Source organism: Choloepus didactylus, chromosome 21 (genome assembly GCF_015220235.1).
Source record: "Choloepus didactylus isolate mChoDid1 chromosome 21, mChoDid1.pri, whole genome shotgun sequence".
NCBI classification, from domain to species: Eukaryota; Metazoa; Chordata; class Mammalia; order Pilosa; family Megalonychidae; genus Choloepus; species Choloepus didactylus.
Window position 1 is genome coordinate 41,751,583 of NC_051327.1, and position 26,910 is coordinate 41,778,492.

Sequence of the window (26,910 nt, forward strand, 5' to 3'; positions counted from 1 at the left end):
ATTTGGGATCAGAAAAAGCTAAGTGTGAATTCCTGATCAACAATTTATTAATTGTATTACCTTGGGAAAATAGGGGTGATATTAATCTCCACCTCATAAAGGTGGTTGTGATTAAGCAACAGTGCAAATAAAATGCTTGTTAATAACTAACATTTATGACACTACCACCTACCAGGCACTATTTCAAATGCTTTACAAGCATTTACTGCAACACCATCAAGAGGTAGATTTTATAGTTAAGGAAACTGAGCACAGGGAAGTTAAATAACTTGCCTGAAGTCACACAGCAGTGATAAGTAAGGTAAGGATTCAGACCTAGGTGATCTAATTCCAGAGCCCACACTCTAACTCCTGCTTACCTTACCGTCATGCCTGGCATATGGTAAGGACTCAATAATGATCCACATCTTAATTGTACTTAGCACTCATTACAATGCCTGGCACATAGTAGAGGCTCGATAAATGATTGTTGAAGGAATGAATTATGGGATATCCAAGAGAAAACTTCCTTGAGGAAACTGGAGATACAGACCTAGAGAGAGATGAAAAGTTGAGGCTCAAGATAAATGATTCAGAATTCAGCAGCGTTGGGGGGCCAGACAAAGTCATGAGAGATTTGTATTCTTTCCAGGAGAACAACTATAGATTGAATTCACACCCTCTGCTGCTCTTGTGACTGTCCCTCTGTTCCTGCAGGATATCAGAGACATAGATAACACCAAAAGGCCACCTTAAAAGTATTAAGAAATCTATCACTTTGATTACACAATACTCATTCTCTTACTTGGAGATTGGTGTCTGCAATGCTGTTTCAACAAGAATTTTGCCAAGACTGAAATACTCTTTATTTTTATTGGATACAAATTTTTCAATAAAATTGCATATGATTATTTCTTAAAGTGGGAAGGAATAAGGGCTGCCACAGGTCAGTAAACCACAGCTTTGAGGCCAAGGAAGGGAATGAATTAATGAGGTGTTCCAAATAACCACTCAAACCCTCTTGGCATGGAGTGATGATCACTGTAGGGTAAGGTTAGATGATTTCTTTGATTCACAATGCTAAAGATTCATGAATGCATGTGTTCTAGTACCAAATTTTCAATTCTGCTCCAGAAAAAAAGTATTAAGCAGAACATCAAGTGTTGAGGAGAGGTTGGGTATCATCTAGGTGCAGTGGTTCTCAAGGGATGTCCTTTGACATTTATTCAGCATCATCTTCAGGAGGAACTTAGAAATGCAAATTCTTGGCCCCTACCCCGGAGCAAGTGACTCCAGAGACTCTGGGAGTGGGGCCCAGCATACTGTGTTTTCACAAGCCCTCCAGGTAATTCCAATGCATGCTCAAGGCTGAGAACCACTGAGCTAGAGGATCAGCCAGGCCTCCAGAAGACCCCAAGTCCTCGCTTGTGCCACTCTCTAGCTCTGAGAATTTAGGCTTAACCAGTGTGTGCCTAAGTTTTCATCCTCTGTCAAATGGAGATCATAATATTGGCCCTAATTGTCTTCTAGCAATCTTGTTGAGGTTCAAGGGAGAAAAAAATAGGTTGAAAATAATCGTAACAGTGCAATCCTATGGTTATAAAGATAAAATGAAAACAATATGTGGAGGTGCTCAAATACTGTCCTACTCTGTATGGGCCACAGGCACTACCTGGGCACTTGTCAGAAATGCAGCCTCTCAGGCCCCACCCCGGACCTCACAAATAAGATCCCCAGGTGAAAGGAGCTGGGAAAGCGCTGTGCAGACAGTCACGCTACACAGGTACACAGGTGGAAGGCATCTGACATCTCAGGCACGTGCAAACATGAGCAGAGCAGACCAAGCCCCCCTCTCCACACCTGAGCACCTTGCTCAGGGGCATGTCTCACAGCTAATCAGACACATAAAAGCAGTTAAAAAAGCCCAACTTTGAGCATTTAAGGAGGGACTGCTGAGTGCCACTATAACGAAAAGTAATCCCTACCATAGAGCTTCATTCTTCTCACAGGTCCTCAATCCAAAGATTATAAAAACGTATTCAAATCTTATACCATTTTAGTCCCGCCTTCTGTAACTGAACTTCACACCAAATCATCTCATTGTCTCAGAAGAAATGACAGGGACCATTCGCTGCAGCCACTTGAAGAATTAGATCTTGGCAGAAATTCAAAAAAGTCTATCTGTTTTTATATTTAAAACAAGGGCTATCCAGCTGTCACGTGATTATCGGAAAGCATATGTTACTTTTATAATTTTGCACTAATTAAAGTAAGTGTTGGCAGAGGAGGATGGCGAAGGTCCCCTGAAGATTCTGATGCACTATTCTGGGCTCACCGTTTGCACAAATGTGTGATAAATGCCCTAGGAGGCTCTTCGAGTCAGGCACGTTTGGGAAGAACTACTCTAGAGTCTAGCTCAGTGGTCCTCAACCCTGGCTTCCCATTCAAACTGTCTGGGGAGCTTTAAAGGAAAAGTCCTGATGCCTGGGGTCCTGTTTCCAAGATGCTGACCGAATTGGTCTAGAGAGGGGCCTGGGCATGATTGTTAGTTACCAGCTCCCTGTATGATTCTGAGAACAGCCCAGGTTGAGAACACTGTGCCTAAAGAGAGGCCCTGACAACACTTGGTGACAGTCAGGCTAGATTGTCCCCTATCTCAATGCCAAGTGTTAAAGCATCCTTCTCCCAATCAAACGTGCATGTGAAACCTACAGACTAGATCTGTCTACTGTGTTGACACCTCCAGGGGAAGCAGGGGCTGTGCTGAAGTGATGACAAGGGATGGAGGTGAAAGGAGAAGCTTTCCAGATACAAGCACTTAGAATGTGGTAAGTAAGCAAAAATCATGAGGGAACAGTTTTAGAAGGAGTTGACATTTCAGTGTAGAAACCAAGGAAGCATAAACAGCCTAAGACAACATAAAGGAAGAACATCAGTGCAAACACCAATTCAGTGGGGCCACCTTCACTGACCCTATGAGTTAAGTTTCCCATAGTCCCCTGTGCTTCTCCTTCACAGCATATCACAATTGTAATGAATTATTGTTCTTATATAAATGTCTAAAGTAATCTGCTACACAGTAAGCACCATGAGAGCAGGGATGGTGACTTGTTCACTAACTTGCTCACCACCACCTGGCACATATTTGTTGAATGAATGAATGAACAAAGAACACGATTTATAATTGTTTAAATTTGAAACAACTAGCAAAGATGATATCCGAAAGCAGTTGAAGTAAATGAATGAATGGATAAGTGTATGAAAAATAGTGAATCAATGACTGCACACTGGTTGGGGCTTGGGTTTCAAAAGCATTTTAAGTGTTTTCTAAATTCAATTCCAATTAGATTTCATGACAGCGATTACTTAAGAGGAGACTCCTCTCTCCTGAGTAATTTGGTCATCGCACCTTTCTGGACCCTTCAGGTTTAAGTACCTGTGCATGCCTTGTTGGCAAATCCACAAAACACACCAGGCAACTCTAAGCATAGAGTTCATAGTAGAGACCTCTGGTTGTGTTTCACCTTTGGGCAGCATACGGATGTCTTTAGTTCAAAGTCATGAACAAATGCAGAGACTTCACATCCCTGATTGAGGATCACATTTTTATTTAGGCTGTACCACTTTCTTCTTAACCCATTTCCAAATCTTTGTCAGGAAAAGCAAAATGACACACTTCTAATTCGAAGTCTGGGAGGAGAGATCTCTGAGGGCCAATACTTCTTATTTATATCTCTTGAAGACAAAATACGTCTTTCCTAGGTTTTCTCTTCTCAGGGTTTTGTGAGCTAGTTTAAATATTCCAATTGTCTTTTGGAGAAAACTCAAAGTGTTTTGTCCTGAAAAATCATCAGTTCATTCATGTTTCAAAAACAGCAGGGAATGCCCAATTTTATGTTGGCATTTACCTTGTGGTCAGTTTCCACTCCTGATTAAAGTCCTGTGATTCCCCTTCTGGGAAGCTCCAAAAGGCCCAGATGTCATGAATTTGTTCCATTTTAATCTTTCCTTATGTGATTGTTGTCTGGCTACCACACAATTGTTAGGCCTTTGGATTATCTTCTTGAGTTGATCGCCTAAATCGCAGGTCTGGGTTTGACAGAAGGAAGAGAAGTTAGTGCAAACACGCTCTGCCCCATCTCTGTGAGGAAAAGAACAAACTGGTCCTCAAGATCCCATGGCTCCTTAGGCCTCCCTTGCCCCCTTTCCAGTGTCTTCAGTCCTCCCCTGAAACCCCAATCACTGGATGCCTTCAGAAAAAGCGATCCCTAAAAGATGGATGGGGGTTTGCTTGTTTGTTTGTTTCCTCCCCAGCCTTCATTCCTTTTCTGGCATTAGCCCCACATTTTCTTTGGGAAGCTTCCCTGTCCCCACTCGCCGTCCAAGCCTCTGTATGGATGCACCACCTGTAGCCACAGATGAAGCACGTGACTCAGATCTGGCCAAAGAAACCATCACATTTCCATGACCTCGGCAATTGATTCCTGGATGGGCACATCACCCAATCAGATCCAATGAAAAACTATGAGAATTCTGGGTATGTCACTGTTTCCCTCTAGCCTTGAAGCTGAAAAGATAATCAGAAGCTGATGAGGTTGTCTTGCAATTACTAAGAAGAGCCTATTTGAGAAAGGAGTTGACATGGAACGGTGCTGAACAGCAAGATAAAAATCAGGCTGTGGTGACATATTTTGAGCCGCTCCTTCTAGCCATGCCTAAAGGAAGGCTTATACTCAGATTTTTGCTTAAACTAGTTTGTATTGGGTCTTGCAGCTGAAAGGGTAACTGTTACATGAGCAATCCTGACCCTCTATCTTGGGATATGTCAGCTGGATAAATTAGTGTCTTATTCACTGCCAGTTTGTTTACTCACCAGAAGCAGCACCATGTTCCCCCACATGCAGAAAGCCTTGTTGCTGAAAAAGAAGAAAACAGGCAACCACATCACTAGAAGCAAATGTAGACCCTGAGTCTTGTTGCATAGTTGGTGAGATTTGTGAGCCCCCCCAGCATTTTAAAATTAAGGGGTGACAGATTAAAACCAAGGCTCAGCCATAGAAATATCTAACATGTTTGGTTTGGTTTTTAGTGACAGTGATTCCATTCGTTCATTCATTCATTCATTTCACAAATATTTACTGAGCATTTCCAACGTACCAGGTAATACATTAAGACCAGGGGCTGCCAGCCTACAAATCTAGTCTCTGCCCTCATGGACTTCAGAGTTGGTCCCCTTGCTCCCTTACCGAACTCACATGACAGCATTCATTAACACAGGTAGTCAATTGCATAGCAGCCCTGCTTCCAAAACTCATGGCATTTAAATAAAAATAGATTTGCTATTTATCAGTATTTTCCAAGATGCTAAGGAAGCCAAAAAGAGCTTTGGCCTTAGAAAGAGCTGGATTCCAAGCACCTCTTATATCCTCTTGGTAAGAATATAAATTAATAAAATCTTATTAAGAAAATTATATAGCAATAGCTATTAAAAGTATGTGCATACCTTCTGGCAGAAAAACTCATGTAAAATAATGCTAACAAAAATATTTCATTACACACTATTTTTGGTAGTTTAAAAAAAAACTAGACACAACCCAAATGTCCAAATATGTGCAGGCTGAAACAATAGAGTATTAAGTGGAGTAAATATGATTTGACACTATTTTCATAGTGTAGCCCCACTTTTGTTAAAAGTAAACAAAAGTGTTAGTAGATGCATGTATGTTTGCAGATACCCAGGGGGAAAAAGTCTGGAAGAATATACACTCTGCTAATAGTGGGATGAGATTACAGGGCACTTTTCATCTCAGTGGGATCTACTTCTTTATTACTGGGTATGTACAAAACAAGCAAGTGAGCTCCAGGAGGGCAGAGGCTCTATATTACTCACCACAATTACCCCAACACATAGAACAAGGCCAGGCATGGAAAATGTTGAATGAATGAATATTTCTTTTTATATAAAAAATACAGAAGAGTTTTTAAAATAGATGTGATCTATTCTTATGTGACCCCAATGCTTGGTCTCTAGTTCCCTGATGCCCTTTTCAGCAGGAGGCAAGTCTGTGTCACAGGAGACCCAAGGCAGCCTCTCGCCTCACCTCCACCTCTCTCCTTTCCAGTGTGAGTGAGCTGGTATTCCCTTTTTTCTCCATGTCCTGCAGCTTGAGCAACTTTTCTATCAGGAACATCTTATCTTTGCCCTCCTGCCAAGAAGAAGAAAAACAAAGAACAAATCCATGGGGAATGAGTGATGGTATGAGGTTATGAAGCAATGGATGGAAGGAAGGTTGATTTTTAGGCAGCGAGGGTCCCTGGAGTTGGATGCAGTTTGCCACCATATTTTCTCTGATGAAAGAAAAGAAATACTTGACAGCAAAGCCAAATCATCTCCCATAGCCTTCCTCCATCATAATTCTCCTCTTAAGCAATTCCCTGGTTTGCTAGAGTAGTCACCTTCTCTAGCCTGCTGCTAAAAGCAATTTATGGGCCATTGTCTGGAGCCCCAGGACAACTGGTTTTCAGTATCTCCCTTCTTGCATTGTGTCTGTCCCCAGACCTGTTGGGACACATAGAATCATCTGGGCCTGCCGTGTCGTCTCACTGAGAATGCAAAGCTCAGAGCTCTGCACCTAAGTGCATCAAATACGTTTCATTTGACAAAGTTAACTGTGTTCATGGAATAGACCCAGATCGACTCCCAAATTGGGGAGGAGAGCAGGGGAAGGGGGGGGGGGTGCCCTCCCAGAAGTGTGTCCTCACTTTTCTGTGAACCCCTGTTGCAGAAAAGACAGTGATACCCCCCTGTGTGTTGAGGAGGTTCAGCCAGCACGGATGATTGTCTAGTCTAGGTTAGTCATGGCAGTCCCACTGCCCATGCCCCTGTTGCACCTTAAACCTTCATCCACTAACTTTAGCATCCATCGGGGATCCTGCTTGCAACAGTTACTACTGTGGTGTTTGCTTCATGATGATTTTCTCTATCCCTATTCTGTCTACATTGATTAATTGGAATTCTTCTCTAAGGAAGAGCTATTCCTGGAAACTGGTATTTTTATAACACGTCCTCAAACTAGTTGTCTGGATGTAGCCAAGTTGTCTGACAATCTCTGTTCTGTAGTGGCTGTGTGAATCAGGATTACCTGGAGAGCTTGTAAAAAATGTAAATTCCTAGTTTTACCCAAGAGATTTTGATTCAGAAAGCCAGGACTGCATTATCTACCTGGTTCAAAGCCCCCCATTTACTAGCCCTGTGACTTTCTGGGAAAGTCATTTCACTCTGTAAGCCTCAGTTTTCTTCATTTTAAAATGGGAACTCTAAAAAAAAAAAAAAAAAGTACCCCAGAGAGGGTAATGAAGATTAAAAAGAATTTCTATCACAGTGCAATGCCAGGCATCATGTCAGCATTCAATAAAGGTTATCTGTTGCCATTATTGGTTCTGGAGGGGGCCCAGGAATTTGTATTTTTAACCAGCACCAGGAGTTTTGTATGTGGGAGATCATACTTTGAAAAGGGCTAGTCCAGAGCCTTCCTGGCCTCTTTCTCTGGGTTTTTTTGGAGACAAGATCCCTCCCTTTGTGGTCCATCCTTTGGGCAAGCCTCTCAAGCTGCGAGGCATGTGTTGATGCTTATGGTGTTTCCCTCAAATTATGCCATCCAACTATTGACCCAGTTACCTGGCACTGCCCATACCACTCAAGCTGTAAAATCAAATCCCTCCCATACTGAGGTCTTCATAAGACTTGCCCAATCATTCAGAGCTCTGCAACAGAAAAGTATTGGTGATGCTTCTAGGAACAGGGAGGGGAAGAGCATAACTAACTCACACCTTTTCCTTTACACTCCAAAAGAACTAACTAAAATGATCTGAAACCCTGAAGATTCAAGCAGGTAGAACAATGGGGAATTCCTGCTTCTTTCCCATGCTCTTAGACACAAGTTCATGTGGCAAGGTTATTTGGCATTAAGAAGATAAGGGACCCAGTCCATACCAGTAAGCTTTCCTGTGCCCAGATCGTGATCTCTAAATACCATTTGACCAGGACTCCTTGAAGAAATGGCTGATTCCTGTTCTGGGACAGGAAGTGAACAAGATGAGCTTGGAACACCTTGTCCTTCCAGAAAGCAAGGAAGCTACCAAAGACTTCTGGGGTCATGTCAAAAGATGTCTAGGATGTGTGTGTGTTTCCACAATATAGACATAAAAAAAAAGAGTAAAGAGACATTGACAGTTAAATGCAATACAGGATCCTGGACTGGATCTGATAATGGAAGAGAAGAGGCCCAAAGGACATGATTGGGATTTAGGAAAAAATTAAAATACAGACTCTAAGCTTTATATCAATGTGAAAGCTCCTGAATTTGATAACTGTACTTAAGATGGTTATATAAGTGAATATTCTTGTTCTTAGGAAACACACGTGGAAGTATTAGGTGTTTAAGGAGTATAATGTATACAACCTATTCTCAGATGTTTAGAAGATAGATAGAAACATAGATAGATAGACAGATAGATAGATAGAATGATACAGCAAATGTGACAAAATATTAAAACCAGTGGATCTAGGTATCTAGGGGTTTGGGGGTGTTGGCATTTTCTGTATGGGTTTTGTATTATTTTCGCAACTGTCCTATAAGTTTGAGATTATTTCAAAATAAAAAGTTTAAGGAAAGAAAACCTAGGAGCTAATTCCAAAGGGTTTCCACTAGCAACGGAAAAGACTATTTGAGCATTAAAAAAAAAAAAATGACTAATTGAAAGTCATCAATAGATTTAAATCCATGAATCCAATTCATACCTATAATTTTAAAATCCCTATTGATTACTATGACGTGTATTCCAGGGTAATCAAATAGTTGATGAATAAAAGTTCTTTTTTATACAAGAATTTAGGCTAATGATTGCAGAATAAATTACAGAATTAGAGTATCACTATTTTGCAAACCCTACTGAAATAAATGGATCTTCTAGGCAATACTCATCCAAAGCTGCTAAATCCAATAGGTGAAAGAAAGGCTGATGTCGGGATGATGGATGAATTAGTCTAACAACCTTGGATCCACTGATCACTCTTAACATAGCAAAAAGAAAAGGAAAGAAAAAAAAATAAAAGAGACAATCAAACAGTAGGTGTCACTTGAGGTAATGCCCTAAGAAGTACATAGCATGACTTATAAAGTATTCTGGGTAAAAAGTTGAACCCAGCTCTAATCAGGTCTCTAGATCAAACCACCGGTTTCCAGAAAATACAAAGGAGAAAGAAACATACTAAATACCACCAGAGGTTTGTGAATCAAATATATCCAGAATATGGGAAAAATGACTTGGTTCTTTAACAATCAATGGCAGCAGAAAGAGGCAGCTGGTGAACTGTTATAAATTAAAAGAAATTTAAGAGACGTATCAACCAAATGCAATGTGTAGCCTGTTTTGGATCCTGATTTGAACAACCCTACTATAATAAGGCACTTAATGAGACAGTTGGGGAAATTTGAACATGGACTGGATATTAGATGGTATGATGATGTATTGTGATTCTGTTTCTTAAAAGTCTTTATCTCTTAAGGATGCACATAGAAGTTTTTACAGATGAAATGATATAAAGCTTTATAATATTTCAGAGTTTTGCAAGGAAACATGTATACAAATCAAATGTTGATCATTTTTGAGACTGACGGTGAGCATTTGGGGTTCATTTTAGTATTCTCTATATTTTGCATTATGTTTGGAAATTTCCATTATACATACTCAAAAGAGGGAGAGTACCAGAGGGGTCCAACAAGACTTACATTAATGATCTGTTCGTGGAGCAGTCTGATCATAATCTTCCTTCCCTCTGTGATCTGCCAGTAAAGATAGGTGATGATTCTGGAAAAGAAAAGGAGAAAGAATAACAGACACCCTTGCCAATGACTTCGCGGGCTCCCGATTTCAATCTAGTAAAAAGGAACTGTGATACCTGCTTGATGACGGATTTGGCCCAAGTATGTTCCCAAAAAGCTGTGTCAGGGCAAATTGTACGCTACATACATTAGAGACGTGGTTCTCCACCTGGCTGCACCTGGACTCACCTGGGGTGGGGGGCGAGGTGAGTGCTGTGGCCTCTCCCCGGCTCTATTAACTGAGCATCTCTGGGCATGGTGCCCAGTCATCAGCTTTGTTAAAACCTCTGCAGGTGATTCTAAGGTGCAGCCAGCATTCACAAATCACTGTGCTGGGCAATGTTGCTCAAACTTCAGTGCACTACAGATTTCCTGAGGATTTTGTTCAAATGCAGATCCTAATTTAGTAGGGTCTGGGGTGGGGCCTACGTTTCTGCATTTCTGACATGTTTCCCAGTGAATTCAAAGTTTGGAGGAGCAAGGCACCAGAAGAACTCATCATTTTGAGAAGGTCGGTGGCAGCCTGGTGTTGGGGAGAGAGAGCATGACCCAGGTTCTGGCCACTCTGAAGCTAACAGGCCCTGTGGCCTGAGACCCATCTCTGTGTGCCATCCCTTCTTTGTAAGTCTCATCTCTCCCATGTGTAAAATCAGGGGTGGCTCTAGAATCTACATCAACTGGTTCCAAAAGTCTGGTGTTTTTTTTTGTTTTTTTTTTGTTTTTTAAATGTGTAAAGCACATGGTTTATTAAATCAATTTTTTAATCATTTTATTGAGATATATTCACATACCACGCAGTCATACAAAACAAATCGCACTTTCGATTGCTCACAGTACCATTACATAGTTGTACATTCATCACCTAAATCAATCCCTGACACCTTCATTAGCACACACACAAAAATAACAAGAATGATAATTAGAGTGAAAAAGAGCAATTGAAGTAAAAAAGAACACTGGGTACCTTTGTCTGTTTGTTTGTTTCCTTCCCCTATTTTTCTACTCATCCATCCATAAACTAGATGAAGTGGAGTGTGGTCCTTATGGCTTTCCCAATCCCATTTTCACCCCTCATAAGCTACATTTTTATACAATTGTCTTCGAGATTCATGGGTTCTGGGTTGTAGTTTGATAGTTTCAGGTATCCACCACCAGCTACCCCAATTCTTTAGAACCTAAAAAGGGTTGTCTAAAGTGTGCATAAGAGTGCCCACCAGAGTGACCTCTCGGCTCCTTTTGGAATCTCTCTGCCACTGAAGCTTATTTCATTTCCTTTCACATCCCCCTTTTGGTCAAGAAGATGTTCTCCGTCCCACGATGCCAGGTCTACATTCCTCCCCGGGAGTCATATTCCACGTTGCCAGGGAGATTCACTCCCATGGGTGTCTGATCCCACGTAGGGGGGAGGGCAGTGATTTCACCTTTCAAGTTGGCTTTGCTAGAGAGAGAGGGCCACATCTGAGCAACAAAGAGGCATTCGGGAGGAGGCTCTTAGGCACAACCACAGGGAGGCCTAGCCTCTCCTTTGCATTAACCGTCTTCCCAAGGGTAAAACTTATGGTAGAGGGCTCAACCCATCAAACCACCAGGCCCCTATGTCTGTGGTCATGTTAGCAACCATTGAGGTGGGGTAGGCCAATACCCCTGCATTCTCCACAGGCTCCTCAAGGGGGCACTACATCTTTTTTTCCTTGTTTTTCTTTTTTTTTTTTTTTAACTTTCCCTTCTTTTTTAAATCAACTGTATGAAAAAAAAGTTAAAAAGAAAACAAACACACAATAAAAGAACATTTCAAAGAAACCATAACAAGGGAGTAAGAAAAAGACAACTAACCTAAGATAACTGCTTAACTTCCAACATGTTCCTACTTTACCCCAAGACAGTTACCTAATATAGCAACATTTCTGTGAACTTGTTCCTACTATATCCATCAGAAATTAACAGACCATAGTCATTCCTGGGCATCCCCAGAACGTTAAATAGCTTATCTATTCTTCTTGGATTATTGTTCCCCCTTCCTTAATTGCTCTCTATTGCTAGTCCCCTACATTTTACATTATAAACCATTTGTTTTACATTTTTCAAAGTTCACATTAGTGGTAGCATATAATATTTCTCTTTTTGTGCCTGGCTTATTTCACTCAGCATTATGTCTTCAAGTTTCATCCATGTTGTCATATGTTTCACGAGATCGTTCCTTCTTACTGCCGCGTAGTATTCCATCGTGTGTATATACCACATTTTATTTATCCACTCATCTGTTGAAGGACATTTGGGTTGTTTCCATCTCTTGGCAATTGTGAATAATGCTGCTATAAAAATTGGCATGCAGATATCTGTTCGTGTCACTGCTTTCCGATCTTCCGGGTATATACCGAGAAGTGCAATCGCTGGATCGAATGGTAACTTTATTTCTAGTTTTCTAAGGAACTGCCAGACTGACTTCCAGAGTGGCTGAACCATTATACAGTCCCACCAACAATGAATGAGAGTTCCAATTTCTCCACATCCCCTCCAGCATCTGTAGTTTCCTGTTTGTTTAATGGCAGCCATTCTAATCGGTGTTAGATGGTATCTCATTGTGGTCTTAATTTGCATCTCTCTAATAGCTAGTGAAGCTGAACAGTTTTTCATGTGTTTCTTGGCCATTTGTATTTCCTCTTCAGAGAACTGTCTTTTCATATCTTTTGCCCATTTTATAATTGGGCTGTCTGTATTACTGTCATTGAGTTGTAGGATTTCTTTATACATGCAAGATATCAGTCTTTTGTCAGATACATGGTTTCCAAAAATTTTTTCCCATTGAGTTGGCTGCCTCTTTACCTCTTTGAGAAATTCCTTTGAGGTGCAGAAACTTCTAAGCTTGAGGAGTTCCCATTTATCTATTTTCTCTTTTGTTGCTTGTGCTTTGGGTGTAAAGTCTAGGAAGTGGCTGCCTAATACAAGGTCTTGAAGATGTTTTCCTACATTATCTTCTAGGAGTTTTATGGTACTTTCTTTTATATTGAGATCTTTGGTCCATTTTGAGTTAATTTTTGTGTAGGGGGTGAGGCAGGGGTCCTCTTTCATTCTTTTGGATATGGATATCCAACTCTCCCAGCCCCATTTGTTGAAAAGACCATTATGACTCAGTTCAGTGACTTTGGGGGCCTTATCAAAGATCAGTCGGCCATAGATCTGAGGGTCTATCTCTGAATTCTCAATTCGATTCCATTGATCTATATGTCTATCTTTGTGCCAGTACCATGCTGTTTTGACAACTGTGGCTTTATAACAAGCTTCAAAGTCAGGGAGTGTAAGTCCTCCCACTTTGTTTTTCTTTTTTAGAGTGTCTTTAGCAATTCGAGGCATCTTCCCTTTCCAAATAAATTTGATAACTAGCTTTTCCAAGTCTGCAAAGTAGGTTGTTGGAATTTTGATTGGGATTGCATTGAATCTGTAGATGAGTTTGGGTAGAATTGACATCTTAATGACATTTAGTCTTCCTATCCATGAACATGGAATATTTTTCCCTCTTTTAAGGTCCCCTTCTATTTCTTTTAGTAGAGTTATGTAGTTTTCTTTGTATAGGTCTTTTACATCTATGGTTAAGTTTATTCCTAGGTACTTGATTTTTTTAGTTGCTATTGAAAATGGTATCTTTTTCTTCAGTGTCTCTTCAGTTTGTTCATTTCTAGCATATAGAAACATTACTGACTTATGTGCATTAATCTTGTATCCCGCTACTTTGCTAAATTTGTTTATTAGCTCTAGTAGCTGTATCGTCGATTTCTCAGGGTTTTCTAGATATAAGATCATATCCTCTGCAAACAATGACAGTTTTACTTCTTCTTTTCCAATTTGGATGCCTTTTATTTCTTTGTCTTGCCGGATTGCCCTGGCTAGCACTTCCAGCACAATGTTGAATAACAGTGGTGACAGCGGGCATCCTTGTCTTGTTCCTGATCTTAGAGGGAAGGCTTTCAGTCTCTCACCATTGAGCACTATGCTGGCTGTGGGTTTTTCATATATGCTCTTTATCATGTTGAGGAAGTTTCCTTCAATTCCTACCTTTTGAAGTGTTTTTATCAAAAACGGATGTTGGATTTTGTCAAATGCTTTTTCAGCATCTATTGAGATGATCATTTGATTTTTCCCTTTTGACTTGTTAATGTGCTGTAATACATTGATAGATTTTCTTATGTTGAACCATCCTTGCATGCCTGGAATGAACCCCACTTGGTCATGGTGTATGATTTTTTTTTATGTGTCTTTGGATTTGATTTGCAAGTATTTTGTTGAGGATTTTTGCATCTATATTCATTAGGGAGATTGGCCGGTAGTTTTCCTTTTTTGTAGCATCTTTGCCTGTTTTTGGTATTAGATTGATGTTAGCTTCATAAAATGAGTTAGGTAGTGTTCCATTTTCTTCAATGTTTTGAAAGAGTTTGAGTAAGATTGGTGTCAGTTCTTTCTGGAAAGTTTGGTAGAATTCCCCTGTGAAGCCATCTGGCCCTGAGCATTTATTTGTGGGAAGATTTTTGATGACTGATTGGATCTCTTTGCTTGTGATGGGTTGGTTGAGGTCTTCTATTTCTTCTCTGGTCAGTCTAGGTTGTTCAGATGTTTCCAGGAAATTGTCCATTTCCTCTACATTATCCAGTTTGTTGCCATAGAGTTGTTCATAGTATCTTCTTATAATTTTTTTAATTTCTTCTGGATCTGCAGTTATGTCACCTTTTTCATTCATTATTTTGTTTATATGGGTCTTCTCTCTTTTTGATTTTGTGAGTCTAGCTAGGGGCTTGTCAATCTTGTTGATCTTCTCAAAGAACCAACTTTTGGTGATATTTATCCTCTCTATTGTTTTTTTGTTCTCTATGTCATTTATTTCTGCTTTAATCCTTGTTATTTCTTTTCTTGTACTTGGTTTAGGATTGGTTTGCTGTTCATTTTCTAGCTTCTTCAGTTGATCCATTAGTTCTTTGATTCTGGCTCTTTCTTCCTTTTTAATATATGCGTTTAGTGCTATAAATTTCCCCCTTAGCACTGCTTTTGCTGCATCCCATAGGTTTTGGTATGTTGTGTTCTCATTTTCATTCGTCTCTATATATTTAGCAATTTCTCTTGCTATTTCTTCTTTAACCCACTGATTGTTTAGGAGTGTGTTGTTTAACCTCCAGGTATTTGTGAATTTTCTAAGTCTCTGATGGTTATTGACTTCTAATTGTATTCCATTGTGGTCAGTGAATGTGCTTTGAATAATTTCAATCTTTTTAAATTTATTGAGGCTTGTTTTATGTCCCAGCATATGATCTATTCTGGAGAAAGTTCCATGAGCACTAGAAAAGTATGTGTAGCCTGGTGATTTGGGATGTAATGTCCTGTATATGTCTGTTAAATCTAATTCATTTATCAGATTGTTTAGGTTCTCAATTTCCTTATTGGTCTTCTGTCTGGTTGATCTATCTATAGGAGAGAGTGATGTGTTGAAGTCTCCCACAATTATTGTGGAAACATCAATTGCTTCCTTTAGTTTTGCCAGTGTTTCTCTCATGTATTTTGTGGCACCTTGATTGGGTGCATAGACATTTACGATTGTTATTTCTTCTTGTTGAATTGCCCCTTTTATTAGTATGTAGTGGCCTTCTTTGTCTCTCAGAACATCCCTGCATTTAAAGTCTATTTTATCTGAGATTAATATTGCTACACCTGCTTTCTTTTGGCTGTAGCTTGCATGAAATATTTTTTTCCATCCTTTCACTTTCAGTTTCTTTGTGTCCCTGTGTCTAAGATGAGTCACTTGTATGCAACATATTGATGGTTCATTTTTTTTGATCCATTCTGCGAATCTATCTCTTTTAATTGGGGAGTTTAATCCATTTACATTCAACGTTATAACCGTGAAGGCATTTCTTGAATCAGCCATCTTATCCTTTGGTTTATGTTTGTCATATTTTTCCCCTCTCTCTATTAATATCCTTTATTGTACCCATACCGAATCTCTTTAGTACTGAACCTTTCTCCAAGTCTCTCTGTCCTTTCTTTGTTTCTCTGTCTGTAGGGCTCCCTTTAGTATCTCCAGTAGGGCAGGTCTCTTGTTAGCAAATTCTCTCAGCATTTGTTTGTCTCTGAAAAATTTAAGCTCTCCCTCAAATTTGAAGGAGAGCTTTGCTGGATAAAGTATTCTTGGCTGGAAATTTTTCTCACTCAGAATTTTAAATATATCGTGCCACTGCCTTCTTGCCTCCATGGTGGCTGCTGAGTAGTCACTACTTAGTCTTATGCTGTTTCCTTTGTATGTGATGAATTGCTTTTCTCTTGCTGCTTTCAGAACTTGCTCCTTCTCTTCCGTGTTTGACAGTGTGATCAGAATATGTCTCGGAGTGGGTTTATTTGGATTTATTCTATTTGGAGTTTGCTGAGCATTTATGATTTGTGTATTTATGTTGTTTAGAAGATTTGGGAAGTTTTCCCCAACAATTTCTTTGAATACTCTTCCTAGACCTTTACCCTTTTCTTCCCCTTCCAGAACACCAATGAGTCTTATATTCGGACGTTTTATATTATCTATCATATCCCTGAGGTCCATTTCGATTTTTTCAATTTTTTTCCCCATTCTTTCTTTTATGCTTTCATTTTCCATTCTGTCATCTTCCAGGTCACTGATTCGTTGTTCAACTTCCTCTAGTCTTGTACTAGGAGTGTCCAGAATCTTTTTAATTTGGTCAACAGTTTCTTTAATTTCCATAAGATCATCCATTTTTTTTATTTAGTCTTGCAATGTCTTCTTTATGCTCTTCTAGGGTCTTCTTGATCTCCTTTGTATCCCGTACTATGGTCTCATTGTTCATCTTTAGTTCTTTGAGTAGCTGCTCTAGGTGCTGTGTCTCTTCTGGTATTTTGATTTGGGTGCTTGGGCTTGGGTTATCCATATCGTCTGGTTTTTCCATATGCTTTATAATTTTCTGTTGTTTTTGGCCTCGTGGCATTTGCTGAACTTGATAGGGTTCTTTTAGGATTTGTAGACCAATTGAAGTCCTTATCTCTAATTTATCAGATCTACAGCTTCGTGGAGTACACTTTCTCTAACTAACCAGCAGGTGGCGTCCACGAGCCACCTGTTCTCCACAAGCCAGTTCTCCCCTGCTTAGCCTTTTTGGTGAGTGGGGGAGTGAGTCTTGTGGGGCCCAATTGGTGTACCAAGCTTGCGTGTTTAGTTGGTGTTGCCTGCCCTGTATATGGAGCGTGTTTCTGGGCAGTCAGGGTGGGGGTTGGCTCTAACAATCAAATCTCCCTGGTGATCCTAAAGTTTTAAAGCTGCTGCAATAGTCTAATCCTTCAGTTCAGTCCTGCCACAGTTTGTCTCTGCCACTGACCCACAAGTCCTTGGTATTGGCGTATGGCTCCTGAGACTTGCAAGTGGGCCCCTCTTCCAGGCTGTGCACCCCAGGTCCTCTGTTGAGGGATGACTGTGCTATGTCACAGGTGAATGCCATCCCCCCAGGGCAGTTCTGGGCTGCTGGGCTGTGTAGGGAGGCTCCCAGTCTGCTGAAATGATGGCTGAATGGGGCTTTGTTAATTCACACTGCTCCACCTTCCCAACTCTGGGACAATCAGCTGAGGTTGCAGGGAAGGTTAATGTCCACACCCAGTTTTGTGGTGTGTGCCTGTTATTTGAAGCGCTTCCATCCCACTGGGTTGTCTGGGGCAGGTCTGGGCTATGAGGCTGGTAACGGGCAGGAGTGTTTCCTGTCCACCAGGATGATGGCTGTGAGCAGACACCCCCCTTTTCTTGGGAAGTTGTGGTGTTTAGTGAATTTTCTCAGCCACTGGATTATTGCCTTTTGTCTCAGAGATCTCTTAGTTCTGCTCTTGTCTTGACCTGCCCAAATTGCAAGTCTTTGAAGCTTTCTGTATTGGGCTTCTTAGAGTAATTGTTTTAGAAAAAGAAAAAAGGATTAAAAAAAGGGCCCTCCTCAGAGATCTAATGGGTTATTGAAATGCTAAGAGAGAAAGCAATTAGGGCCATTAAGGAAAGGTCCACAGGGCAGAGAGATCAGCTTTTCTTCGGGATTTGCATATGAGCCTCAGGGCCTGAGCTCTGCCCTTCCCCTTTCTATGTTCACAGAACTCCAAAAATCCTCCGCTTTTATTTTGGAGTTTTTTGTGTTGTTTTTTTCTATGCCTGTCTCCTCTCTGCTGGGCTGGCTGCTCTCAGATTCTCTGGTGTCTGGTCATAGTCTATCTATGGTTGGAGTTTGGATCAGCAGAATGAGTTTCTGATAAGGGCTGCCACTGCAGTTCTCCCTTCTCCTTCCCGGAGCTGACAGCCCCTCCTCCCACGGGACTGAGCCTGGCAGGGAGGGGCGTGGGTCCCCTGGCCACAAAAACTTACAGATTTCGCTGATCTCAGCAGTTCCACGTTTTCATGAGTGTTGTATGAAGTATGCCCAAAGTCAGATTGCTCTGTGGTGTCCAGTCCACGCAGTTCCTGGCTTTCTACCTACTTTCCTGGAGGAGTAACTAAAACATACAGCTCACCAGTCCGCCATCTTGCCCCGCCTCCTAAATCAATTTTATAAGCACAGCTGCCCAAAAGTCTGTTTTTGAGCTGTGCCGCTCTCCATGTGGAGTTGCAATCTCAAACACCATCAGGGCTCAGGTCTGCCATTACCGGGCCCACCAATTATTTCCAAGCACAAAAATGGGCCTAGTGTTGGGGGATCTTCTACTGCTTCCCAAGAAGCCAGAAATTGATTTTTTTTTAACTTGAAAATTAAAGCAGCAACAACAACAAAAATTAAAACAATAAAAACAAACTCACAGCAGTGAGGAAGTGAGATACAACATGTCTGCAGATGACATTTGGTTCTAGAGCTGCAAATTTCCACTCTTTGCTCAACATTGTGGTGCCTTTTTCTTTTGAAAAATGATTTAGGATTTATTTACTTTTTTGCATAAATCCAGCTCTGCCTCTCTTGGTATCCTTAAACTAGGGGCTCCTAAGGCAAACTTAACACGTGTTTTTCTGAGTTTTTCCGGTGTGGTCAGCTGCTATAAAGAGACAGCACTGATGTACTGGAAAGTGCATGGGACATGGGGGCCATCAGACCTGGGCCACCGTTCACAAGAGGCAGGATGTCAGTTTCCTCTTCTGTAAAGTGGTAATAGTAATAACACTAATAGAATTATTACCAACTTAACCTCCTGGGGTGGGAGTATCAACTGTGGTCAAGAGAGTGACAGATTATTTGCATGAGGTCAAGTGTGCACAACTAAAGGGTTATTCCTCTCACTACTCAGCCCTGGCTCTCCACACGGATGGGGAGACCTAGCACAGGAAGGAGGACAGCCGAGGGGAAAGTCCCAAGGAGGCAGACTTCAGAGACAAAGAAAATGGAGCACAAGCAACCATCCTTGCCTAGAGGTGTCTCCATGGTTACCACCTAGTAAGGGGGCCCATGAGAGTAAGAGATCCAATTGAGTTCAGAGAGAAGGGAAGGAGTAATTATTAGATTTCCCAATAGTGATACACAGAAAAAAATGTCTTCTCTCATACAATTAGTGAGGACTTGGAAAAGAGGCATCAAGCTCATAGCTATGGCTGTAACAAAGCCAAGGCTGCAGATGCGGCAGAATGCATATCACAAGCAAGTGAGCAAAGTTTGGGAAAGTCTCCAGTGACAATAGTCAATATTTGCAGAAGTTTCCAAACTTTGAACCATGAGGACCCAAGAATCACTTAGCAGAGCTCATATACAGATTCTTTGATTCCCCAGGAATGGACCTACCACTGTATCCAAATCTCCAAGGAATAAAGGGGATGGTGGTAGTTTTCAGTTGGAAAATTCATGTTTTTTAAAAAGCTCCTAATGTGAGTTTGAGAACAACTCCATTGAGTGAAGACATTGGCCCTGGCTGTGCCTCTGGCTCACCTGGTATAATGCCAGGAGAGTTAAAGGAATCCCACAGACCGTTAGAGCTGTACCCAGATTTCAGAGAACATCTAATCCAACCTCCCATCAAATGCAAAAATTTCTTCTGGAGCAGCTTTTCCCAAATACCAGTCTTTGGAGAACCACTGTTAAGATTTTTTCCCTAATGTCTTATCACCCACACTTTTCTCTACTTAATATTTTTCTTTAAAATGGCTCACATTTGAATTTAAATGTATTCCATATTTGGGCCTTATCTACCCACACTCCCCCTTGATAATGTCATCCTGTTTAGTGGCTTGAAGTGCCATCATATCCTGACAAGTTTCAAATCTTTATGTCCAGCCTGTCCCTCTTCCCTGACTTCCAGAATCTTATAGACAACGGCCTCAACCCCTCTCCTTTGGTATCTGATAGTCATCTCAAACCTAACATGTCCACAATAGTTCCTGCCCCACTTGCTGCCTTCACAAGCTCAGATAAAGGCAAGTCCATCCTTCCAGTAACTCAAGTAAAAAATCTGTTCATCATCCTTGGTTCCACCTTCATAACCTCACAATTAATTCTTCTGGAAATCAAGTTGGCTCTCCCTTCAAAATATATCCAGAATCTGACCACTTCTCACTACCTCCCTTGCTACCACCCAGGTATAAGCCACACCTGGATTATCACAAAAGTCTCCTAAGCTCGCCTCCCTGTTTTGCCTCTTGCCCCAACCACAGTCAATTTTCAGCACAGTAGCCAGAGCGATTCTTTTCCAACCTAAGTCAGATCATGCCATTCTTCTGCTCAAAATCCTGCTATGGTTCACCCAAAGTAGACGCCAAAGTCCTCAGAATGCTCCCTGCCTTCCATCTCTGTCCTGACTCTCCCTAATCCACCCATCACCCCCCTTTAGTACCACTGGCTTCCTCACCAGCCTTGAATTCACCAGACATGCTCCCATTTTAGGGCTTTTACATGTACAGTCGCTCTGCCTGGAACTCTCTCCAGACATACATCCATGCCTCTTCATGTTCATCCAGGGACCACATCAGCCAAGCTTCCTTCCCCTCCAGCCTCAAGTCAGGGATGGCCACTGGGAGGCACGGGCAGGAGATTGGAAGAAAGGAGGGGGGAAAGGTCAGGCATTGATTTCCCTGGCTCCCTGGCTGCCTGGCCACTGTTCCAGAAGTGGCTGTGCTCCTCTCCACAGCAGTCCTGAGAGGCAGCCCCTCTCCAGGGCCCCAGCAAGACCCCACCTCTGGTAGAGCCCTTCCCTCCCTTGCTCCACGGGCCTAGGGGCCATAGAAGCTTCCCACCTTAGCTTCCCACAGGCACCCGCTGCTTCTGTTAACCTGCCCACACCTCTGTAAACATTCTCATCATGAAATGTTCTTCAAACTCTGGGTGAACCACCTGTTTCCTGCTAAAATCCCAACTAATATAACTAACACAACCATAATCTGTCTCATCAACAAGATAAAGACCAAATCTTTACAAATAACATGTTAATCTGTATAATTAAAATGGACCTTGTTTGATTAAGCCTGGCTTTTAATGAGGCTTACTTTTTTTTTTTTTTTTTTGCAATATGTACCTTTCTTCCATACGTATGACAATGTACCTGAAATTACAGTGTATCTTACAATTGATATATACATTGAATGTGTTAGTGTTTCTGATTTCCCCAGAAATGTTATGTTAATGACACCTCTTGCCATTGATGGAGTTTTGGTAGATAGAAATTCAGAAGCAATTACAATATCCTATATATCAATAATGCCCAAACCATTTTTTCCCCAAACCATTTTAACATATGACAATCTTGGAAGAATCACATATGTTTCCTAAGCATTCTTGCATCTATTTTTTCATTTTATCCTCATATCTTAAAAAGAGACAGAGCAGGTATTGCTTTCTTCATAGAACAGGCAAAGAAACTAGGGCAAGAAGATATTGTTACTTTGTTAAAAACCACTCCAAGAGTAAATTCAGGATCATCTAGAACACTGAGTTATGCCATATTTATTGCTTTCTCGTCTCGGGAGATGTCCACATCTCGTATCCATGACGTTCCCCTCCACCACCACCATCCCCAGCTGCTTTTGGCTTTCCCGACTGGTTTCCCAAGATGCTCTACTTACAACACAATAAGGGTGAGGATGAAAAAGAAGTGCACGCTTCCGATGAGGTTCTGGTAGATCCAAACAACCCACAGGTAGCCAGGCCTGTTTCTGAGCTTCTCTATCCAGCTGTAGATGGAGTGAATGAAGAAAGGCAGCCCTCGAAAGGGACCACAGTCAGCTGAAGGCTTCAATCTGGTAAGACACAGGACAGAAAAGCATCTCTAACAGGAGGCCCAGGTTGAGTTTATTCTAGAATCAGGATGTCCTTTTTGGGCTCCTGGCCTGGAAATAGTAACTCTTACTTACTCCACCCACATTCCCCTTCCAAAGGAAGCTCTTCTGCTTCCAGTCTCAACTGGAGTGTGTTGTATTCATGACCTGCACTCTGATTGGCCCAGATCCTGATCCAATGGAGTCAATCCATAGGAAGTGGCTATCTGGTATCCTGGTTTGAAGAAATGAACTGGGGCACTGAGATTCTCTTTCTTGGGAACTTGAATTGGGAAATTCAAATAGGGGAGTCTGTCAGCTATGGAAGCTGAAGTTGTAGCTTCGATGGCCACATGCACGCAGTTGTTATGAACAAGCTGCAACTAGAGGGCAGCAAAGAATTGGTTAGGAAGAGAGAGAAGAGAGTAGGGGAAAGAAGCAAGGACATCATGAAACAGAGTAATCTGCCCTGTCTCTGATGGCTCCAGCTCCATGTATACCCTAAAAATCAGCTCCCTAGTTTGTTCGTTCATTCTACAGAGTTTCATTCAACTTCTCCCAGAATAGGTAGGTCCTGGAGATTGCAGAGCAAACAAGTCAAATGTGGTCCCTGCCCTCTTGGGCTTATGTTCTAGTGGGGAAGATGGGTCATCAGTGAGCAAACAATTAGACAAGTAAACAAAGCATTTCTGACTGTGAAGGATGGAATGGAGAAAAGATACTCAGCCCCAAGAGAGGGAAGAGGTGGGGACTGACCATCGACAGAGTGGTCAGGAAGGATAGATACTGAAGATGATTTTTGTGCTGAGACAGAAAGTGGAAAGATGGCAGCAGGGCAAAGGGGCAAGGGGTGTGGGAAAGCACTCCAGAGGACCTGCCTGTGCTGGTTTGGGTGAATTATGTCCCCCAAAACACCATGTTCTTTAATGCAATCTTGTGGGGGCTAACATATTAGTGTTGATTAGGTTGGAAATCTTTGGATTATGCTGTTTCCATGGAGATGTGACCCACCCAACTATGGGTAATACCCTTGATTAGATTATTTCCATGGAGGTGTGGCCCCGCCCATTCAGTGTGGTCTTGATTAGTTAACTGGAGCCTTATAAGAGCTCAGACAGAAGGAGTTCGCTGCTGCAGTTAGAGAGACATTCTGAAGATGGCCGTTGAGAGCTGATGCTGACATTTTGGAGAATGCCATTTTGAAACGCACCCTGAGAGCAATCAGACGCCAGCCACGTGCCTTCCCAGCTAACAGAGGTTTTCTGAATGCCAAAGTCCTTTCTCCAGTGAAGGTACCCGATTGTTGATGCCTTACCTTGGAGACTTTATGGCCTTAAGACTGTAACTTTGAAGCCGAATAAACCCCCTTTATAAAAGCCAAGCCATTTCCGGTGTTTTGGAAAAGGGCAGCATTAGCAAACCAGAACAGACCATAGGGGAGAGGCTGCTGGGTCCCAGGACTGAAGTCAGAGCAGTGTAGCTGGGGTACTAAAGGGACGTGAGGTTGGAGAAGGTAGGAGAGAGCTAGATGGACAGGGCCTTTCAGTTCACTGGGATTTGGTTCTGTTCTCCATAATGAGGAAGGGCCTCTCCGCCACCTGGGAAGCTTCAGGACACCGTGGAAGTGAGGAAGTTGCTTGGGTCATGAATGTGGATGTCCTGGTGTATGGCAACCAATCCAGGATGTCCCCCACTTCTCGTTGTTAGTGTCTACTGATGACCGAGGGAACCTGGGCTAAACACTCCCGCTCCCTTCCTCCAAAACAGCAGCCCCAGACCCCATCTCGTACCTCCAGATGGTGATGGCCAGGGTACACAGGACCCCGGTGAAGGAGGGGAAAAAGAGCAAGAAGATGAAGAAAGTCATCATCTGCGAGGCCCGCCAGGCTTTGCTCGGAGGCTGGAAGTTCATCATCAGGCTGACCTAAAGGGAGACAAGCAGCCCCTCTCGCATCTGTTGCTGGGGGACCAGGCCAGAGGGACCCCCCCCAGTCCAACCCCGGCTTCCCGATCCCCTTTCCCAGCCCTCCCTGGTCACATGTGGCTAAGCAAGACAGGTTGGTTCCAACTTCCGATGGACTCACTTTTTTGACGTAAAACATGATGAAAAGAGTAATCATTTGGATAAAGGGCAGCAGAGGGCAGAAGAAGATTCCAATCCTGTGAGGGAGAGAGCGTGAGTATGAGAGCAGAGGAGACCCAGCAGGGAGGGGAAGGGCCGATACTGGGGTGTGGAAAGAAGGGGGAAGGGGGAGGTCACTCCGGTCACAGCAAACCAAGAGGATTCCACCCAGACCCAGCCATCCTCTCTTCTCTCTTCCAAGCTTTGGAAAAGTGATTCTGCAGAGAACCTCTGAACCTACAGGTGTCCCTTAGCAGGACGAAACCTTAGCATGTCCAAAGTGTGGCCATGCCTTCCCTCCTCTCTCCACCCTCCGGGACATTCAAGAAGGTCTGAAGTCCTACGGGAACAAGGCATTAAATTGCACTGAGCTACACGTGAGAAAGGCATTCCCTCTTCAATTCTCCTTGCATGCTTCTGAGGGCCAAAAGAAGGAAACCTCCATTTGGTGCTAGAATATCTTGAACTCCTAACACATGCTAACCTCCCTTTTTAAAAAAAGAGGGAATAAGTTTTAGATTAAGGGCCTTGGCAGACAGCAGCATCTGGCTAAAAATTAATAACTATTTTTGATGGAATTGCTTTTATTTTTCTAGATACTTGCAACGCACGTCGAATGATACTGCTTTTCATTAATTGTTGTAAAATGAAGACTCCTTTTGAAAATGTACTTAATGTTTAAAAGGCAGATAACCTAAATGAAAATGTCAAGTAAATAATATTTTAGATGAAAATGTTAAGTAAATAATAATAGGTGAAACGCAGATGTGGTCAAAAGTAGGCAGGTTGGTGTGCAAACAACTGAAGTTTGGGAGACACTTCCCCAACCTCGTCTCTGCCATTATCCCTAACATACACTCCTGTTACGCCACTGTATTACCTTGTTTTAAAACTCATCATCAAAGGCAGTATTCTCCTAAAACCCAAAGAGATTAAATCCATAATTGCCATGGAGAAAGGAAAGGCTATATCCATGTGAGTGCTTTTGATTATGTTTCTTCCTGACTTATTATCAAAACCCTTAAAGGCACAGAAGTAACAGTGGCCATCTCTGGTTGTAGCTTTCTCCCCTCACTGTGTTCACCTCTCCCTTTGGAAACTCTGTCAGATGGTCCACAGTGTGGGACTCTGGAATTAAACAAACCTGGCACACTCCCTGCTACGTGGGACCCGACTCCCAGGGGTGTAAATCTCCCTGGCAATGCAGGATATGACTCCCGGGGATGAATGTGGACCCGGCATCGTGGGACTGAGAGTATCTTCTTGACCAAAAGGGGGATGCAAAATGAGACGAAATAGTTTCAATGGCTGAGAGATTCCAAATGGAGTCGAGAGGTCACTCTGGTGGACATTCTTATGCACTATATAGATAACACCTCTTAGGTTTTAATGTATTGGAATAGCTAGAGGTAAATACCTGAAACTACCAAACTCCAACCCAGCACTCTGGACTCCTGAAGACAATTATATAATAATGTAGATTACAAGGGGTGACAGTGTGATTGTGAAGACCTTGTGGATCACACCCCCTTTATCTAGTGTATGGATGAGTAGAAAAATGGGGATAAAAACTAAAGGACGAATGGGGCGGGATGGGGGGATGATTTGGGTGTTCTTTCTTCACTTCTATTTTTTATTCTTGTTCTGGTTCTTTCTGATGTAAGGAAAATGTTCAGAGATAGATTGTGGTGATGAACGCATAACTATGTTATCATACTGTGGACAGTGGATTGTATACCATGGATGATTGTATGGTGTGTGAATGTATTTCAATAAAATTGAATTTAATTAAAAAAAAAAAAAAGCCTGGCACAAAGTAAGAATTCAATAAATGGGAACTAATATTCTTACCCTGTCTCAGTTTACACATATTATTTCTTTAAAAAAACTTCTGAGGAGTCCTCAAAAGGATCACAACAGCCACATTACCCTCACCAAGAATACATTTCTGAGTCCGGTACTTCCTAAGCACTTAGTACATACATTTTCTCATTTAACCCTCACCATGACCCTGTGAAGTAGGTACATTATCTCCTCCCACCCCCATTAAAAATTTAGAAAACTAAGGTTTAGAGAGAGTTGAATAACATGCCTAAAGACAAGCAGTTAGTTGAGAGAACACAGGTGTGAAATACCCCCTGTAAGCTACCAAGTACTGTCAAATCTTAAACTGCCAGGAGGTGATCAGGTGGGGTGCAAATGAATCCCCCAAATTACCAAAAGTAAAAGCCCTTCTTAGCTCTAAAAATAAATTCCTTGACATTAGGGAGTGATTTGCAAACAGCCAAATCAGCCAGAGCAACTATATCCCAAAAAGTAAAAAAACACTTCACAGTTGTATGGCATACTGGAGTTTGCAAAGCAGTTTTCATGTATCATCTCATTGAATCCTCAAACATGATCTGAAGACATCTCACATCAAGAGCATTTTACAGATGAAGAGACTGAGGTTCAGAGTGGCTCAGTGACCTGCCATCTAGGGAGAGGCAGAACCAGCACCAGAATCCAGGTGTATCCAACTCCAAATCCATTACTTTCAAATTTGCAACCTCCCAGCAGATGAAACGTGGGAGTGTATTGCACCATTCAGAATTATCATGTTAAAAATAGATTTAATCAATCAATCAACTAAATAGTCACTAGCTACCGGTTTGAGGATTCTGGATGAAACTGTAAAAATAATTAGATGC

General features: G+C 41.9%; 1 protein-coding gene across 2 annotated transcripts in view; it reads right to left on the reverse strand.

Annotated features, from left to right (window-relative positions):
- Nucleotides 1-3,584: 3,584 nt before the first annotated feature.
- TMC5 (transmembrane channel like 5) overlaps nucleotides 3,585-26,910 on the reverse strand; it is an 83,125-nt gene continuing 59,799 nt past the window's right edge. For both annotated transcript variants that reach the window (XM_037814466.1, XM_037814465.1), the window contains 7 exons: nucleotides 24,183-24,258; nucleotides 23,889-24,022; nucleotides 21,907-22,080; nucleotides 9,771-9,849; nucleotides 6,081-6,185; nucleotides 4,853-4,895; nucleotides 3,585-4,068 (listed from right to left, as the gene is read on the reverse strand). In XM_037814466.1, the coding sequence (XP_037670394.1) occupies nucleotides 4,022-4,068; nucleotides 4,853-4,895; nucleotides 6,081-6,185; nucleotides 9,771-9,849; nucleotides 21,907-22,080; nucleotides 23,889-24,022; nucleotides 24,183-24,258 (658 nt within the window). In that variant the 3' untranslated portion in view covers nucleotides 3,585-4,021. The remainder of the gene's footprint in view (nucleotides 4,069-4,852; nucleotides 4,896-6,080; nucleotides 6,186-9,770; nucleotides 9,850-21,906; nucleotides 22,081-23,888; nucleotides 24,023-24,182; nucleotides 24,259-26,910) is intronic.